The sequence below is a fragment of the Neophocaena asiaeorientalis genome, unplaced genomic scaffold (genome assembly GCF_003031525.2).
Source record: "Neophocaena asiaeorientalis asiaeorientalis breed wild unplaced genomic scaffold, Neophocaena_asiaeorientalis_V1.1 scaffold202, whole genome shotgun sequence".
NCBI classification, from domain to species: Eukaryota; Metazoa; Chordata; class Mammalia; order Artiodactyla; family Phocoenidae; genus Neophocaena; species Neophocaena asiaeorientalis.
The window spans coordinates 2,027,772-2,047,283 of NW_020172627.1; the positions used below are offsets into that span (position 1 = coordinate 2,027,772).

Here is a 19,512-nt window from a genome sequence, read left to right on the forward strand (position 1 = left end):
AACTGTCTGTACTTCTGCCTAATATTGCAGCGAACCTAAAACTGCTCTAAACAATAGTTTATTCAAAAGGAAAAAAAATACAGGCTTTAGGCTAACTTAGATTCATTTCCCTCATTTAGTCTGAATTGATGGTTTCACCACAGTGCATTCTAAAGTCAAATATTAAAAAATTTTAGAACTTTGAGTGACCTTTCCCCCATTATATATAGATAATTAAGAGTAAAGTAATTTCTGAACTATGTGATGTGATACCCTAATCCAGTTTTTATTAAACTTTCTTTTTTTAAAAAAGATAACTGTTGACATCCTAGAGAATGGGTCAGAAGAGTGAAGGGCAGGTGTCAAGGATTATAGCTAGGCTATCAAAGTTGCTCAGTTAAGAGCTAATGAAGACCTGAACTAAGTCCTAATCAGTGTGGCTGGAGAAGGTCACAGATTATAGAAATGTTAAGTTGTACTGTTAGGATTAGATACCTTGAGGCTAGCAGAAAAATCTAAAATGATTCCTAGCTTTCTGGCTTAAGTGATTAGGTTAATGGTGGTACCCTTTACCAAGATGGAGACTGTAGGACAAGAAGGAGGTTTGTAGGAAAGATGATTAGTTTTGGAGGTGTTGGATTTCAGGTGTCTGTCTTGTATCCAGATTTTACTTGATTTTTATTTATTTTAAATATTTATTATTTATTTATTTTATTTCTGGCTGCATCAGGTCTTAGTTGTGGCGCTTGGGATCTTCGTTGAGGCATGTGGGATCTTTTGTTGTGGTGCACGGGCTTCTCCCTAGTTGTGGCATGCGGGTTTTCTCCTCTCCAGTTGTGGCGCGCAGGCTCCAGGGTACATAGGCTCTGTAGTTTGCAGCACGTGGGCTGTAGTTGAGGTGCGTGAGCTCAGTAGTTGTGGTGTGCGGGCTTAGTTGCCCCATGGCATGTGGGATCTTAGTTCCCTGACCAGGGATCAAACCCACGTCCCATGCTTTGTAAGGCAGATTCTTTACCACTGGACCACCAGGCAAGTACCTATTTTTATTTTTTTTTAATGTTTATTTATTTATTTATGTGGCTGCATCAGGTCTTGGTTGTGGCACGTGAGCTCTTTGTTGTGGTGTGTAGGCTTTTCTCTAGTTGTGGCGTGTGGGTTCCCGAGTGTGCGGGCTCAGTAGTTGCGGCACATGGGCTTTCTAGTTGTGGCACGCGGGCTCTAGAGCATGTGGGCTTAGTTGCCCCGTGGTATGTGGGATCTTAGTTCCCTGACCAGGGATTAAACCGGTGTCCCCTGCATTGGAAGGCGGATTCTTTTTTTTTTAAATAAATAAATTTATTTATTTATTTTTGGCTGCGTTGGGTCTTCGTTGCTGTGCACAGGCTTTCTCTAGTTGTGGCGAGTGGGGGCTACTCATTGTTGCGGTGCACCGGCTTCTCACTCTGGTGGCTTCTCTTGCTGTGGAGCACGGGCTCTAGGCGTGTGGACTTCAGTAGTTGTGGCATGCGGGCTCAGTAGTTGTGGCTCATGGGCTCTAGAGCGCAGGCTCAGTAGTTGTGGCGCACGGGCTTAGTTGCTCTGCGGCATGTGGGATCTTCCTGGACCAGGGCTTGAACCCGTGTCCCCTCTATTGGCAGGTGGATTCTTAACCACTGTGCCACCAGGGAAGTCCCCTGGAAGGTGGATTCTTAACCACTGGACCACCAGGGAAGTCCCTAGTATCCAGATTTTAGATACCTGTGAAAATCATGTCTATAGAATGGAGATGTAGGTTATTAATCAAACCACAAGTTTAAAAAAAAAAACTTCTCCTTAATCACATTGTTATGAAAATTGCAGTGACTTCAGTGATATATCCTTTGGCAAAAAAAAGTAAAAAATTTATCACCCATTTTTCTTCTTCATTCCTGCACTGCCCTAGTGTTCACATTCTGTTCACCTAGTCTTACAGATATTCTTACCCCACTCTGAGGCTTTACCCATTCTGAAATACATTCAAGAGTCTACCTACCTTTAGGGAATACTTCTCAACTTATTTTATGAGGGCAGTATTACCTTGATATCAAACCAGACAAAGACATAGAAATAAAACTAGATAAATAACTTGTATGGATATAGACACAAAAATCTTCAAAAAATACTAACAAACTAAATCTAGTAACATATATAAATGATTACAGACCATATACAAATGGATTTATCCCAGTGATTCAAGGTTGGTTCAATATATCAAAAAGCAGTCAATGTAATACACCATATTAATAGACTATGAGACAAAAACCACATGATCATCGGAGACACTACAGAAAAGTATTTGACAAAATCTAACACTGTGATTTAAAAAAGACAACTGACACCTAAACAAAGTAGAAATGGAAGGGAACGTTCTCCATCTGATAAAGATTACCTATGAAAACCCCACAGCTAAAATCATAACTCGTGGTGAGAGGCTGAATGATTTTCCCTACAACAGGAAAAAGACAAGAATGTTTGCTCTTACTACTTCTATTCAACCTGTATTGGAGATTCCAGGCAGGGCAATTAGGTAAGAAAAGGAAATAAAGATCATCTAGATGGGAAAGGAAGAAGTTAAAATTTCTGTTTGTAGTTGACATTATCTTGTATGTAGAAAATCCTAAGGAATCCACTTAGAAAAATACTAGAACTACTGAGTTCAGCAAGGTTGCAGTGAACAAGACCAATATATTAAAATCAATTGTATTTTTATACACTAGCAATGAGCAGTCTGACAATGGAACTAAGAACAATTTCATTGATAGTGACATCAAAAAGAACAAAATTCTTAGAAACACGTTTTTAAAATACAAAACGTATAATCTGAAAACTATAAAACATTGTTGAAAACAATTAAAGAAGTTATAAATAAACTGAAAGATATTGCATGTTGATGGATTATAAGACTTAATATTGTCAAGATGGTAATACTATCCAAATTAATCTGTAGACTGAACACACTCCTTATCAAAATCCCAACTGGTGTTTCTGCAAAATACACAAGCTGATCCTATAATTCCTATGGAAATTCAGATGACCCAGAATAGCCAACAATCTTGAAAGAGAAGAACAAGTTAGAAGACTCACACTTCCTGATCTCAAAACTTACTACAAAGCTACAAAGACAGTATGCTACTGGCATAAGGATAGACATATAGATCAATGGAACAGAATTGAGGTTATGGTCAGCTGGTTTTCAACAAGGGTGCCAAGACAATTCAATGAATTTAGAATAGTCTTTCTAACAAATGGTGAGACAACTGGTTATTTGTCTGCAAAAGAATAGATCTGTACCCCTATTGTACAACAACCACAAAAATAAATTCAAAATGGACTATAGACCTAAATGTAAGGGCTACACTATACAATTCTTAGAAAAATATGTACTGGTCAATTGTTATTACCTTGCATTAGGCAAAGCTTTTAAAATATGACACCCAAAGTATAAGCAACAGAAGAAACATAGTCAAATTGGGCTTCATTAAAATTAAAAACTTTTGTGCTTCAAAGGAAACTATCAAGAAAGTTAAAAGACAACCCATGAAATTGGAGAAAATATTTGTGAATCATATATCCGTTAAACAGCTTGTATCTGGAAAGTGTTAGACATAAATAACTCAATGGACAGGATCTGAATGGACTTTCTGAATAGACATTTCTGTAAAGAATATGTGCAAATGGGTACTAAGCACGTAAAAAGATTCTTAACATCATTAGTCATTAAGGCAAATCACAACCACAGTGAGACACTACTTCATACACACTAGGATGGCTTTAATCAAAAGACAATAAAATGTATTGGCAAGGATGTGAAGAAATCCAAACCCTTGTTCATTGTTGGTGGGAATGTAAAATGGTTTAGACCACTTTTGAAAACAGTTTGGTAGTCCTACAAATTGCTAAACACAGGGTTACCACACAACCCATCAGTTCCACTTCTAGATATATATGGAAGAGAAAGGAAAAAACATGTCTATCACAGACTTGTAATTGAGTGTTCTCATAGCATTATTCATAATAGGCAAAAATTGGAAACAACCCAGAATGCCCATCAACTGATGGCTGGATAAGTAACATGTGGTACATCCTTATAATGGACTATTATTCAGAAATAAAAAAGAATGAAATACTGATACATCTTAGAACATGGATGAACTTTGAAAACATTATGCTAAGTGAAAGAAGCCAGTCACAAAAGTTTACATATTGTATGATTCTATTTATGTGAAATGTCCAGAATAGGCAAAATTTTAAAAACAAAGTAGATTAGTGATTGCCTAGGGCTGAGAGAGACAGAATTTAGGAGTGTGTCTAAAGAATAAGAGGTTCCTTTTAGGGTTGATGAGAATGTTCTAAAAATGATTATGGTGATGGTTGTACAGTTTTGTAACCATACTAAAGCCCAGTAAATTTTAGGCTTTAAATGGGTGAATTTTATGGTATATAAATTATATCGCCATAAAGGTACTGAAAAGATTTACCTACTTCTCCAGAAAGAATATGTATCATTTGTCCTTTTAGTTTAAGTTCAAGCCCCCTCCACCTTTTCAAAGTTTTCACTGATTAATAGCAATTTATCAATTTGATTATTCCTATTCTCCTAATTATACACTTATAATTTATTTTAGTATTCTGTTGGTTGTGTTTGCCTCTCATATTCATTAGCCATTGTATGTTTGTGTGTAGAGATTATGTCTAATGTCTGTTACCAGTATTAACCTCATCTCAGTGCTATACTGGTGGATAACCTCTGGAAACCCAAATGCTTATTGATTATTTAGTAAATCCTACTTTTAAGATGGTTACTATTCCTTTTATTCAGTGTGATTCAGATGTACAATGGCTATAACATTATACTTTGTATGGGTTATAAAATGTAACTTATGTGTTTTAGGAAAGGATGTGCATAACTTATTCAAAGTCTTGCAAATATATACCTACATGTGGAGTTCATTGGTTTAAATATCATTAACAACAAAACATATTTGTTGAGCATGTAGTGTAAGTAACTGCTGAGCTCTAGTAAGATAAAGTGTAGCAAATATACCTGTTCTTAATAACCTTACACTCTAATTGGGAGAGTGAGTTCAAAGACAATCGTGTAAAGCTCAGGATTAGGCCTAGTAAGCACTAAAATGAATTCCGGGCTCTCTGGAAGGCTGATATGGGCCAGAGTTGAGAAAATCTTTGTGGAGGAATGAGACTTTCACATAGGCTTGTTAAAAAAACATTATTCTTGTTTTTCAGGTACAAAACTCAAAACATGAACAACGATATACGTTACCAATGTTCAAAGCTGATTTGGTTAGAACTGGAATACAGTTGCCTACAACATATTCCAGAGGAATTAGAAAAGTCAAAGTAATGGATAACAGAAAAGATCCTCCTTTCTTCAATGAAGATAACGTGGGACCATTTTACTACAGACTTCCTTTCTATGATACCATGGAGCTCTTCATTGAAACACTGACTGGAACATGTTTTGAGCTGAGAGTTTCACGCTTTGAAGCTGTTATTTCTGTGAAAGCAAAAATTCGAAGATTGGAAGGTACTAGTCTTCCTTGTTTTGTAGGATATGAGGATTAAATTTGTTCAAGAGTGTATAATAACTTTTTAGCTTTTGTTATGGAGAAATGTCAAACATACATGGAATTAGAAAGAAATGGAGAATGAATCCTTATATACGCCCTACTCAGCTTCAACAGTTATCAATTCATGAACTGTCTTTTTTCCATTCCTGCATTTCCCCCACTCTGTTCCCTTTCTACCAGATTCTTTTGAATCAAAGCAAATCCCTGGCATTATGTTAATGGTGTGAAATAATATTTTAAAATAGTTTTTCAACAGGTTATGATGATGTGAAGATTCTGCAATAACTACCTTACAGTGATAATTGAATTCCCTTTTATTGACCCTGTTTACTTTTTTAGAGTGCTTTGTGAATTCTTTTTTTTTTTTGCGGTACGCGGGCCTCTCACTGTTATGGCCTCTCCCGTTGTGGAGCACAGGCTCTGGACGCGCAGGTTCAGCGGCTACGACTCACGGGCCCAGCCACTCCGCGGCATGCGGGATCTTCCCGGACTGGGGCACGAACTAGTGTCCCCTGCAACGACAGGCGGACTCCCAACCACTGCGCCACCAGGGAAGCCCTACTTTTTCTTTTTTCAATGTGGAGATTTTCTGGGAAGAGTTTTTGGTTTACATTTACATAGATTTGAAGTTTCCTCAGTATAGCAGGGATACTGAATATTGTATAATGTCTCTTTTGTGGTTAGCGTATTTGTGAAAAGTGTTATAAATTACTTTGTGTTAAAATTAGTCTTTTTCTTTGTACTTGGCAGATTTCTGAAATAAGTGGTATTTGCCATTTATAGTTGTTAAAATCCAGTAAAGACTAGAAAATTTTCCATATAACACTAAATGGATCTTTGCTTTTTGAGCCAGCTGGAACTTGCTTGTAATAAAGGTAGAAACTAGCATGCCCTCTAGCTCAGTTTAAGTTCAGAATTATAGAAGGATGAGAAGGATTGGAATTTTTTATCTTTGTAAAGTCAAGGATCCTGGTATCTGAGTTTCTGAAATTTGGTATTCCTCTAGTAACTAAGTTCTATTGAAGTTAGTGACCAGCTGAGTCCAATGACCACATCAGTACACCCATTAATGGCACATGAAGCTTTTCTGTCCCCAAATGATTTGGTGAAATACAGAGTCAGAATAGTTTATTTTGACTTTTCCTGCTCTTTTATTTATATGATGGTGTAATGATATCTTTTTAGGAGTGGTAAGATTTAAAAAAAAAACCCTCTTGTGTTCTAAGTAATCTCTGCATTTTTTCCTGCTTTCAGGCATTTTGAATAATCTCCGTGCAGCAGAAGCACTCTAGAGGGCATCCTGTTTAGTTCTCTTAATGGCAGAAGAGTAGATTTGGGCTTAGGAAAGATTAGGGGCTAATCCCAGGGAAATATTTACTGACAGAGTTGGACCAGAGCCAAGATCTAGGCTACTTGTCCCCTGTAGGAGGAGACATAGGGTAAGAGCAATGACTTTGTAGTTATTAGACAGTTGAAACCTAGTTTAGACATTTATAAAATGAATATACTTATTGGGAGATTAAATGAGGTAATATGTAGAATCTCTACAGTCTTTGTCTGCTTGGGCTGTCACAATAAAATAGCATAGACTGGGAGGCTTAAACAACAGAAATTTATTTTCTCACAGTTCCAGAGCCTGAAACTCTGAGATCAGGCTACCAGCATGATCAGATTCTGGTGAGGCTTTCTTCCTGACTTGTAGACAGGTTTGTTTTCACTGTGTCCTCACATGGGCATCTCTTCTTATAAGGGCTTGGATCCAACCATAAGGGCCTTACCCTCATGACCTCACCTAAACCTAATTATCTCCCAAAGGCCCCATCTCCGAATACCATCACTTTGAGGGTTAGGACTTCAAGATATAAACTTTGGGGGGATACAGTTCAGTCCATAGCACTTACCACTAGTGGTCAATAGATCTTAATTCCTGTTCCCAATCCCCATCCTTCTAGCCCTCACCCCTTCTTTCCCTCCTATTCTCTAAACTTTTGTAACTTCTTGCAGCCCGTGGGCAGGGATAGTCACTCTGCTCTTCAGGAGGCTTTAAGAGGGCATCCTTCATGTAAAATTAATTTTAATCCTTTTCTAGGTGATATTTCTATTCCTACCCAGGACGACATTTGAGGATAACATGGTGGGTAAGACTCTCCAAGATAAAAGGATATGGAGTAGGTAGCATAGGAAGGCAGAGGTGACACTGTTCAGTTTAATCCTTCAGGGAAATGGTCGCCCCGCCAGACTGCTTTTCCTTTTGGGCAACTTTTGGGAAGCTGGGAACTAGAGCATAGTGGGAGATAGGAGGGTAGATGGAGGGGACTGCAGAGAAAGGGTTGAAGGAGTGTGCTGGATTAGGAATGATGAGGCTGTAGTACCTACAAGGGGACTTTAAATGGGTCTTGAAGGGACAGGAGCAACTGAAGCCAGACTGCCTGGTTTCAGATTACGAACTGAGTAAATTACTTAACCTCTCTTTACCTCAGTTGTGCTAATTTAAAATGGGACTAATAATAGTACCTAGTTCCGAGTTGTCCTCAGGATTAAATGAATTCAATGAAAAGCATTTAGCAGAGCATCTGTGCTCTTTATGAGGGGAAAATGGTTAGTCTGTGGAGACAGTGCAATATGTACCAAAGGATATAAGAGCTATGCCCTTGGGAGGAGATGTAATTTAGTTCTCTTGAGTTTCCAGAGAAGGAAAATTCTTTGGATCTTATCATTACCTAAAGTAGTGTTCTGCAAAGAAGAGTACATGGTACTCAGAGGATAGGGATTTGGAAAGAAAAAATGTGCCAAGAAATGTAAGGGATTATTGTCAGCTGGTTTTTTATTGCCGTGGGCAGCGGATTCCCTGGACTTGCCATCAAATCATTGGCATTACTGCTCCCTAATAAAGACTTCTCTTCCGTACATGGGATAGGATTGTTTCCCTGGCCAACTTTATGAGTTGGTGGGACCATGTTAATAGTTCTGGCCAGTGAGCTATGAATGGAAGTATCCATCAGCCTGGGTCCCTGAGTGACTATACTGAGCAGAGCCCTCCTGACATGCATTAGACATGTAACTTGAGCAAAAAATAAATCTTTGTCTTAAGCCATTGACGTTTTGGGGATGGTTTGGGGTAAGTTCAATATAACCTACTTTATTTTGCCTGATACAGTATCAACTAGGGATCCATTTTTTTCACTTTATAAATAATTGGCTATATAAATACCACTTATTGAATTAGTCTAGTCTTTTCTCACTAAAGTAATTTCATACCTGTCATGTTTTACATTTTTATATGCACACAACTCTTAATCACCTGATGTGTCCCCCCGTGCCAAAATTATACTGTCTTACTTATTGTAATACAATTTATAAGTTTTGATAGCTGATTGTATCCATACATATTAAGGATTATGTCGTCTCGGAGAACTGACCCCTTTATCACTAGGTAATGCCCCTCTTTATCTGGATATTTTTCCTTGCTCTGTAGCCTGTTCTGTCTGCAATTAATATAGCTACTCTAGCGTTTTTTTTTTTGATTAGCATTACCATAATATATCGTTTTCCATCCCTTTACTTCTTTTTCCCTCAGTTTTATTGAGGTATAATTGACAAATAAAATTGTATCCATCCCTGTACTTTTTTTTATATCCAGCTATATTACTATTTATTTATTTTATTTTATTTTTTAACATCTTTATTGCAGTATAATTGCTTCACAATGGTGTGTTAGTTTCTGCTCTATAACAAAGTGAATCAGCTATACATATACATATATCCCCATATCTCGTCCCTCTTGCATCTCCCTCCCTCCCACCCTCCCTATCCCACCCCTCTAGGTGGTCACAAAGCACCGAGCTGATCTCCCTGTGCTATGCGGCTGCTTCCCACTAGCTATTGGTTTTACATTTGGTATTATATATATATCCGATGTGGCACATATATACAATGGAATATTACTCAGCCATAAAAAGAAATGAAATTGAGTTATTTGTAGTGAGGTGGATGGACCTAGAGTCTGTCATACAGAGTGAAGTAAGTCAGAAAGAGAAAAGCAAATACCGTATGCTAACAAATATATATGGAATCCAAAAAAAAAAAATGGTCATGAAGAACCTAGCGACAGGACAGGAATAAAGACGCAGACCTACTAGAGAATAGACTTGAGGACATGGGGAGGGGGAAGGGTAAGCTGGGACAAAGTGAGAGAGTGGCATGGACATATATACATCCCTCTACTTTTAATCTATATATATCTTTATATTTAAAGTGGATTTCTTATAGACAACATATAGTTGGGTCTTGTTTTTTGATCCCCTCTGACAATCTGTCTTTTAATTGGTTTATTGAGGCAATTGATGTTTAAAATGGTTACTGATATAGTTGAATTAATAACTACCATATCTGTTTCTGTTTTCTACTCATTGCCCTTATTCTTTGTTCCTTCTTTAATGCTCTTTCTTCCTTTATGTAGATCTATATCATTTTCCTTTTCTCTGAAGAACTTCATTTCCTGCAAGGCAGTTATACTAGCAACAAATTATCTCAAATTTTGTTTATCTGAGAAACTCTATTTCTCCTTCACTTTTGAAGGATAATTTCATAGGGTACAGAATTCTAGGTTGGTGGTCTTTTTCTTTCAACATTTTAAATATTTTACTCCACTCTCTTCTTGCTTATAGGATTTTGGATAAGAAGGTTCCTGTAATTATTATCCATATGGTTTTTCCTCTGTCTTCTTTGAAGACTTTGTCTTTGCTTTTCTGCAGTTTGATATAACATGCCTAGGTGTAGATTTAAAAATTTTTATCCTATTTATCCATCACAACCCTTCTGATGTGCAGCTATCCTATTTGGTGTTCTTTGAGCTTCATAATCTGTGCTTTGGTGTATCTCATTAATTTTGGAAAATTCTGGGTCATTATTACTTAAACTATTTCTTCTGTTTCAATTTTCTCTTTCTTCTAGTATTCCAGTTACACTTTTTGAAAAATTTCAATAGTTCTTTGATGTTCCTTTTTTAAAAAATTCTTTTTTCTCTTTACATTTTGATTTGAGAAGTTCCTGTTGACATTTCTTTCAGTTCACTGATTCTTTCCTTGCCTTACCCAGTCTGCTGATGAGTGAGCCTGTCAAAGGCATATCTTTCTCCATCCCTTTACTTCTTTTTTCCCCAGCTTTATTGAGCTTCCTTTTGCTTATATGTAATACACATGCATTTGAGATTTATTCATATTGTTCCATATATCAATAGTTCATTCTGTTTATGGTTGAGTAGTTTTCCATTGTATGGATATACTACACTTACTCATTCCCAAGTTGAGGACACTTCAGTTTTTGGTGATTTTGAATAACCCATTTTAACTTTCATGTACAGTTTTGGTTGTTTTTCTTTTTGCGGTACGCGGGCCTCTGACTGTTGTGGCCTCTCCCGTTGAGGAGCACAGGCTCCGGACGCTCAGGCTCAGCGGCCATGGCTCACGGGCCCATCCGCTCCGCGGCATGTGGGATCTTCCCGGACCGGGGCACGAACCCATGTCCCCTGCATTGGCAGGCAGACTCTCAACCACTGTACCACCAGGGAAGCCCTGAGATTGGGTTTTTTTGGTGCATTCTATAGGGTTTTCCATGTTCTTAGATCATGTCATCTGTGAATATAGTTTTACTTCTTCCTTTCCAATCTCAATACTTTTTATTTTTGTTTCTTGCCTAATTGTCCTGACTAGAACCGTCAGTAAAATGTTAAATAGAAATGGTGAAAGTGAACATCCGTGTCTTATTTCTGATCTTAGGGGGACAGCTTTCATCCTTTTACGGTTAGATATGGTGGTTACTGATTGTTGTTTTATAGAGACTGTATACCAGCTTGAGGAAATTTCCTTCAATTCCTATTTGTTCAATGTTTTCTCATGAAATAATTGGATTTTGTCACATGCACTTTCTGTATCTATTGAGATGGTCATGTGGTTTTTGTGCACTCCTGGGATGAATCCCACCTGGTCGTGGTACATAATCCTTCTGATGTGCAGCTAGATTCTGTTTGCTAGTATTTTGTTGAGGATATTTGCAACTATATTCACAAGGGATATTAGTCTATAGTTTTATTTTCTTGTAATATCTTTGGTGTTTACTAGTAACCCAGTAATACTGCCCTGACAGAAGGAGTTGGTAAGTTTTCTGTCCTCTTTTACTTTTTGTAAGAGTTTGTGAAAGATTATGTTAGTCCTTTAAATCAGGGGTCCCCATCCCATGGGCTGCAGACTGATACCAGTCCGCAGCCTGTTAGGAACCAGGCCGCACAGCAAGAGGTGAGCAGCAGGTGAGTGAGCAAACAAAGCTTCATCTTTGTGGACCACCTGCAGGGGTGGGATAGGGAGGGAGATCCACTTTGATATAAATCAGAAACTAACACACCATTGTAAAGCAATTATACCCCAATAAAGATGTAAAAAAAAAAAAGCTTCATCTGCTGCTTCCAATAGCTCGCATTACCACCTGAACCATCTCCCCCCGCACCGCCCCCGGTCCGTGGAAGAATTGTCTTCCATGAAACCCATCCCTGGTGCCCAAGCCCCTGTGCTTTTTATACTTAATAATATATCCTGGATGTCACTCTAAATCAGTTCATAGAGAACTTTCTCATGCAGTTTTCATATTTTTTTATTTTCAGTTTTATAGTATTCCATTGTGTGAAAAAAATATATCAATTTATTCAACCACTTTTTTGTATATGGCACTTAGGTTGTTTCCAGTATTTTGCATATTTACATGGTGCAACAGTGGATAACCTTGTGCATATATATTTTTGTATGTTGTAGACATATCTTCAAGGTGGAGTACTAAAATTGTGATTGCTGGTCCAAAAGGTTTAAGTGCATATGTAGTTTTGTTAGGTACCATCAAATTTCACTTCAGGTGGTTGAACTAGTTCGTATTCCCACTGCAACATATGTACACCCATGACCTCCCAACAAAAGTGTTGTAATACTTTAAAATTTTTGCCAATATAATATGTTTTTTTAATGTATTTATTTATTTGGGTGCATTGGGTCTTCGTTGCTGTGCACGGGCTTTCTCTAGCTGCGGTGAGCAGGGGCTACTCTTCCATTTGGTGCGAGGGCTTCTCATTGCAGTGACTTCTCTTGTTGTGGAGCACAGGCTCTAGGCGTGAGGACTTCAGTAGTTGTGGCACGTGGCTCAGTAGTTGTGGCTTGCAGGCTCTGGAGCACAGGCTCAGTAGTTGTGGTGCACAGGCTTAGTTGCTCTGCAGCATGTGGGATCGTCCCGGACCAGGGATTGAACCCGTGTCCCCTGCATTGGTAGGCGGATTCTTAACCACTGTGCCACCAGGGAAGTCCTAATGTGTTGTTTTAATTTGCTGTTTTATTATGAGTGAATTGGAACATTTTATTCATTTGTTTAAGGGCTATTTTTCCATCTTTCTTTGGGAATGCTTGTTCATGTCTTTTGCTTATTTTTCTATTGGGTTTTTGGTCTTTGTCTCAATTTTTAATAGGTCATTATACATTAGGGACATTAGTCTTTTGTCTCTGGTATATGTTACACGTATTTTCTCCTGGTTGTCTTTTGACTTTGTCCATAGGGGTTTCTTTCTTATGCAATTAAAATTTTTTTCTCATGTAAAAAAATTTTTTTAAAAAAGGAAATTTATCAATTTTACTGTCTCTGCATTTTGAGTCATAGTTAGAATAAGCCATTTTTTGCACCAGAGTTAAAGATGAATTCATCCATGTTTTCTTTTAGTACTTAGTTTCATTTTTTCACATTTAGATCTTTAATCCATTTGGAGTTTATTCTTATGTATGGCACTAGGTATGAATCTAATTTTATCTTTTCCCAAGTGACTACCCATTTATTCCTGCACTGTTTATTTTTAAAGTCCATTTTTGGCTCAGTAGTTTGAGATCCCACCTTTATCATCTGTCTATTTCTGGACTTTTTATATGTCAGTATCACACTTTTAATTATAGAGGCTTTAATAGTATGTTTTTCATGTCTGGTAGGGCTAGTACTCATCAATTCTCTTTTTTGGTGTTTTTCTAGCTATTTTTGCATATTTGATTTAACTTTATTGCCTTGTCTCACTCTTTTAAAAAGATTAGTATTTTTAGAGTGATTGCATCGAATTTATAAATTAACATAAGTAGAACAAACATCTTATAAGGTTGAATCATTCTATCCAAAAACAGAGTTGTTTTTTGGTTTTGTTTATCCACTTTTACAGCTTTTAGGAGTGTTTTAAAATTTTCTTTGTAGAGGTTTACACCTTTCTTGTTAAGTATATTTCTAAGTACAGTAGTTAATAATATTTAAATATTTATTGTTATTATAAATGAAGTTTTCTCTACTGGTATATCCTATAATGGTTTATTGCTTGCTTATTTGAAGGCTATGGATATTTGTATGTTAATTTTATATACTGCTAATTTACTCAATTGTCTTTCTTTTGGTCTTCTCATAAATTCTCCAGGGTTTTTCAGGTATATTTGTCATATCATCTGCAACAGAGATAGTTTCACTACTTCTTTAACCATTCTTTGGCCTTTACTTGATTTCTCTTGTCTAATTAAATTGACTAATACCTCTCTTACTATGTCAGATAGTGGCAGAGTTGGTGGACATCTTGCCTTGTTCCTGATCTTACTGGATAATGTTTCTAGTATTTCCTCATTAAATAAGATAGTGTTTTAAGACTAGTAGTATTTTAACATATTAAGAGAATATCTCTCAATTCCTATTTTCTTGAGACTTTTAAAATATCATGAATGGATGTTGAATTTTGTCAAAGATTTTCTTAGCACCTATGGAGATTTTTTTTTCCTTAGAGCTGTTAATGTGTTGGATAATAATACTACTAATAATAGATTCCTTAGTATTGAACCAATCTACAATCCTGGAATACATTCCTCTTGGTTACAGCAAATTCTTTTCTTGGTGTACTAGAGGATTCTGTTTGCCTGTATTTAGATTTTTATATCAGTTTGAGTGAATGATATTGGTCTGTAGTTTTCGTTTTTTGTAATGTCTTTATTAGGTTTAGGAGTTGATGCTATCCTTCTTTTAAAAAAAAAAATTATTTACTTATTTTTGGCTGCATTGGGTCTTCGTTTGCTGTGCGCAGGATTTCTCTCGTTGCGGTGCATGGGCTTCTCATTGCGGTGGCTTCTCTTGTTGCGGAGCACGGGCTGTAGGTGTGCGGGCTTCAGTAGTTGTGGCACGCGGGCTCTAGAGTGCAGGCTCAGTAGTTGTGGTGCACGGGCTTAGTTGCTCTGTGGCATGTGGGATCTTCCCGGACCAGGGCTCGAACCTGTCCCCTACGTTGGCAGGCAGATTCTTAACCACTGCGCCACCAGGGAAGTCCTATCCTTACTTCCTAAAAGAAATTAGCATATTTTCATTTATTTTAAGAAATTAGGATGTTTTTATTCCTTTCAGTGCTCTGGAAAAATATGTGGATCATAGGGTTTATTTTGCCTTTAAAGGTTTCATAAATTCCTGTAAATCCATTTGGCTTGGTGCTTTTTATTGTGTGTGTGTGTGGTGGGGGATTCCTGAACAGCATTCTCTAGTTCTTCTATGGAAATTGATCTGTTCAAGCTTTCTAACTTTCATGGCATCAATTTTGTTAATCTGTTGTTCCTTAGGAAGTTATCCCCTTGCTATTTCTTATTTTTGTATATTTGTGATTCCCTTCCCTTTTTTTCCTTTTAATACGTTTAGCTTGTAGTTTGTCTACTTTGTCAACATTTTTTAAAAACTAGGATTTTGATTTATTAATTGCCTTTTTTTTTGGTTTTTTTAGTAGTCTTTAGTTTTATTGCATTGCAAAGAGTGTTGTTTGTAATATTTCCATTTTATAGAAAGCATTGTTTTCTTTTTGACCTAATATATGATCAGTTTTTGTGTATGTGCCGTGGACCTTTGAGTATGTGTATTATTATCATCTAGGAACAATAAACATGTCTCACTGATTATTTTGTTCAGTTGGCTTATCTTTATGTATTTTTTCATGCTTGATCTGTCTTGTACTAAAAGGTATATTAACGTCTCTTATTATTGTGTTTTTCTTTATGTCCCTCTGCATCTTCTATAGTTTTTGTTTTATAAAGGTGGTTACTTGTGTTATTTGATACATAAGAATATCCATAACTGTTACATCTTCATTATGAACTTTAACATTAAAAAATATCCCTCATTGTCACATTTGATGCTTTGGGTTGTGAATTCTACTTTGGTAATCAGGATCGCCACACTCTCTCCTTTTCTGGTTTATTTCACTTAGCATAGTGTCTTCAAGGTTCATTCATGTTGTAGCATGTGGCAGGATTTCCTTCTTTTTTAATGTTGAATAATACTCCATTACATGTTTATGACACATTTTCTTTAACCATTCATCTGTCAATAAATATTTTAGGTTACTTCCATTTCTTGGCTATTATGAATAAAGCTGTAATGAACATGAACATGCAGATATCTCTTCCAGATCCTGATTTCTTTTGAATAAACACCCAGAAGTAGAATTACTGGATCATATGGTAATACTATTTTTAATGTTTTGAGGAGACTTCATGCTGTTTTCCATTTTGGCTGCGCAGTTTTGTATTCCCACCAATAGGGCACAGCGTTCCAGTTGCTCTACATCCTCACCAACACTTGTTATTTTCTGAGTTTGATAGTGGACAACCTCTTGGGTGTGGTATCTTATGGTGGTTTTGATTTGCATTTCGCTGATGATTAGTGATGTTGACCATCTTTTCATATTCTTATTGGTCATCTGTATGTCTTCTTTGGGGAAATGTCTATTCAAAAGACATTTAAAAATCAGATTGTTTTCTTGTTGTTGAGTCTGGTCTAATTATTTTGCCTTATAAGTTATTTGATTTATTTTTTCAGGTAACTGTTGGGGATTTTATCTTTGTCATTGAAATAAATTTATTACTCAGATATGTCTTGGGCACAATAGTTCTGGGTTAATTTTCCCAGGTACCTAGCAGGTCCTTTCAATGTATAGATTCAGGTCTTCGATTTCTGGAAGTTTTCCAGGATTATATTTCTAAGAATTAGTTCTGTTCCATTTTTTAGGGGCTTTGATAATATGAATATTATTCTTGGCCTGTCTTCCATTTCCACTACTTTCACTCTAACCCTTCTTACTTCTTTCTTTATGTCATTTTCATACTCTTGCTTATTTTCCTGGCTTGTCCTTTACTGAGTATGTGGTTGAGTATATTATCTCTTGGTATCTTGCAGTTTATTCTTTATTTTTGTGGTAATTTTGTCTTTTTCCTCCATTTCTTTTCTGAGTTCAGTCAGCAGTCTTTTTCATCCCCCCCCCCCACCTTTTTGGACTTTTTCTGTTCTTAATTTTTAAATTTCTGAGTCAGACTGTTGAATACTTCAAATGCTTTAAGTATGTTTAACTCTGTTTAGGGTGTGACCTTATAGTTTTCTTTTGCTTCATGGTTATTTTTCTGGGTAAAATTTGCCTTGGTTGATAGGTGTGGAATTTTGTTTTTAAATTTTTGCTATTAACTCTCTATGGGTTTGTTATTTTTTTCCTCCTGTTGATTTTTGTGGTGTTCGGGTGTTTTATGGATTCTGTTTAATGGTGCTATGCCAGTTTAGTAATGTCCAGATATTTTCACATATGTTTTATGTCTGTTTTGTGGTGATGGTGGGGAGTGGGGCAGTCGTGATTCCTCCAATTTTGTTGTTATCTTTTGTCTTGCAGGACTCTTAACTTTTTACCCCTTGTTCCTTTTCCCCCTGAACACTGAATTACTACGGATGCTCTTCCTCTTTTGCTTTTTGCCTCCTACAGAAGTTCCTTCAAATTGCTTGGCTTTAAAGTCCATTACTTGCAGTCAGTATTCTGGTCTGAGTCCTTTTTGTAGACTTTTGAGACTTAGAATTGCCTTCTTCCTTGTGATGGTTTTATATTGAACTTGTATACTGCACTACCTTCCCTCTCCAAACTTCTCCAAAGTTTTTCTTGATCAGCCCTGCAGGGACAGGAGCATGAGATTTCCCACGCTAGGATAGAGCAATTGCCCCTTTTTATTTCCAGTTCTTTTGAAGTTTAGACATTCTCTGTCTTCAAGTTATGAGGGCTAAGGACATAGTTTCTGTGTAGATTCATTTCCCTTCTTACTGTTCTGTATTGTTTTGGGAGGAAATATTGGGAGATGGGAGCTATGGCCCACCATTGTCTTTAATTATCCATCAGTCCTGTTGATTCTGTTTTATTTTCTAAATGTAGATATGAACATGGTCTCAAACATACATGTATCTGTGTGAAAATTCTAAAAAAAGACACAGGAAACATGTTTGAGTCATTATTAGGATTAGATGAGGTTGTAAGTGCCCTTTGAAGAAGAGACACCTGGGAATTCTTCTCTTTTCTCTGCACACTCATAAAGAAAAAATCATGTGAGCACACAGGAAAATGTTGGTCATCTATAAGCTAAGAGAAGAGGTCTCAGAATGAAACTGGTGCTTTGATCTTGGATTTCCCAGCCTCCAGAACTGTGAAAAAATAAATTTCTGTTGTTTAAGCCACCCAGTCTGTGGTGTTTTTGTTATGGCAGCCCAGGCAGACTAAGATACACAGACAACACACACACACACACACACACACACACACACACACACACACACACACGTATATTTGCAAATACATGTACACTCATATATCACTTATCACGGCTTTGTTTGTAGTAGTAAAAAATTGGATAGCTGAAAATATATCTTAGTAGGGGACTGGGTAAATAAATTATGACAGAAACATATATTGGAGCACCATCCAGTCATTGCATACAATGTATATTTTCATTTATTGATGTGAAAGATGTATACAATATATTAAGTGAAATAGTTTATAAAACAGCTTAAAGTATGTTCCCATTTTATTAAAAAAATAAGTTTTTAAAGGAAGTGTACCCCAAATATTGAAAATAGATTTTACTGGACTTAGGATTACATGTAGTTTTAATTTTCTTTTGTATATTTCTGTGTTGTCTTTTTTCATAAGTTGCTATTTTTATAATATTTGAATTTTTAAAAAGTTTTTAAAACATTTAATAGAAAAATCTGTATATATGTAATATATCCTTTGGGAAGACATGTTTGTTTAATAGGAATTAATTTTTCTGGATGTAGTTGTAAGAAATAAGCATTGAGGTTTAAAGGCAAAGGACCATTCTTAAATAGGGTTGCCAGATTTCTATTTGCTAAATCTGGCAACCCTATCTTAAAGGAAAGTTGATTTGCTTTGTATATTTGAGATTCCAAAAGTATTCTTGGTAGAAAGAACCCTAGTCTTTTCTATTGTGCAAGTGAGGATGCTAAGGCTCACAGAGGTGATGACTTCCTTAAGGTCATCCAGCAACTCAGGTGGGCATCAGGACCACAGCTCAGTCTTGGATGATTCTTGCCACCCTGTTTTGCCTGTCAACCTTCTATTGTTTTAGCCTGCTAACTGATAGCTAAGTCTATTAAAAGTGATTACAGGAGTTAATCTCAGCAGTGTTGTTATGTTGTCTTTAATCCAGTTCTAAAGGTTTTTTTTAATGCAATAAGACTGTACAATGTTGGTTGAATGTAAATAATGGTATTACCTACCCAAATTGCTTTATTTAGTTATCCTGGTGAAATCCTGTAATTTTGATTGAAAATATGACCAGAGCGTATTAAAATTTTTTTAATATTAAAATACTTTTAATGTGAAATAATTTCTAGGTTAAAAGCCTTTCCTTACTGGCATTCTTTTTTAACTGGAAGCAAAAAAAGTGAACTGTTCCTATTTGGGAGATATATGTATATCCACCTCCTCAGCCCATGTGGGCTGTCTTCCATGATGATCTTTTGGAATATTTGGTGAACGTTTAGTAGACATTCAGGTCTACTAACAGGCAACACTACT

General features: G+C 36.5%; 1 protein-coding gene across 2 annotated transcripts in view; it reads left to right on the top strand.

Annotated features, from left to right (window-relative positions):
• LOC112395738 (WASH complex subunit 2A-like) overlaps nt 1-19,512 on the top strand; it is a 119,896-nt gene that overhangs the window by 65,570 nt on the left and 34,814 nt on the right. For both annotated transcript variants that reach the window (XM_024739092.1, XM_024739091.1), the window contains one exon: nt 5,242-5,542. In XM_024739092.1, coding sequence (XP_024594860.1) covers nt 5,242-5,542 — 301 coding nt within the window. The remainder of the gene's footprint in view (nt 1-5,241; nt 5,543-19,512) is intronic.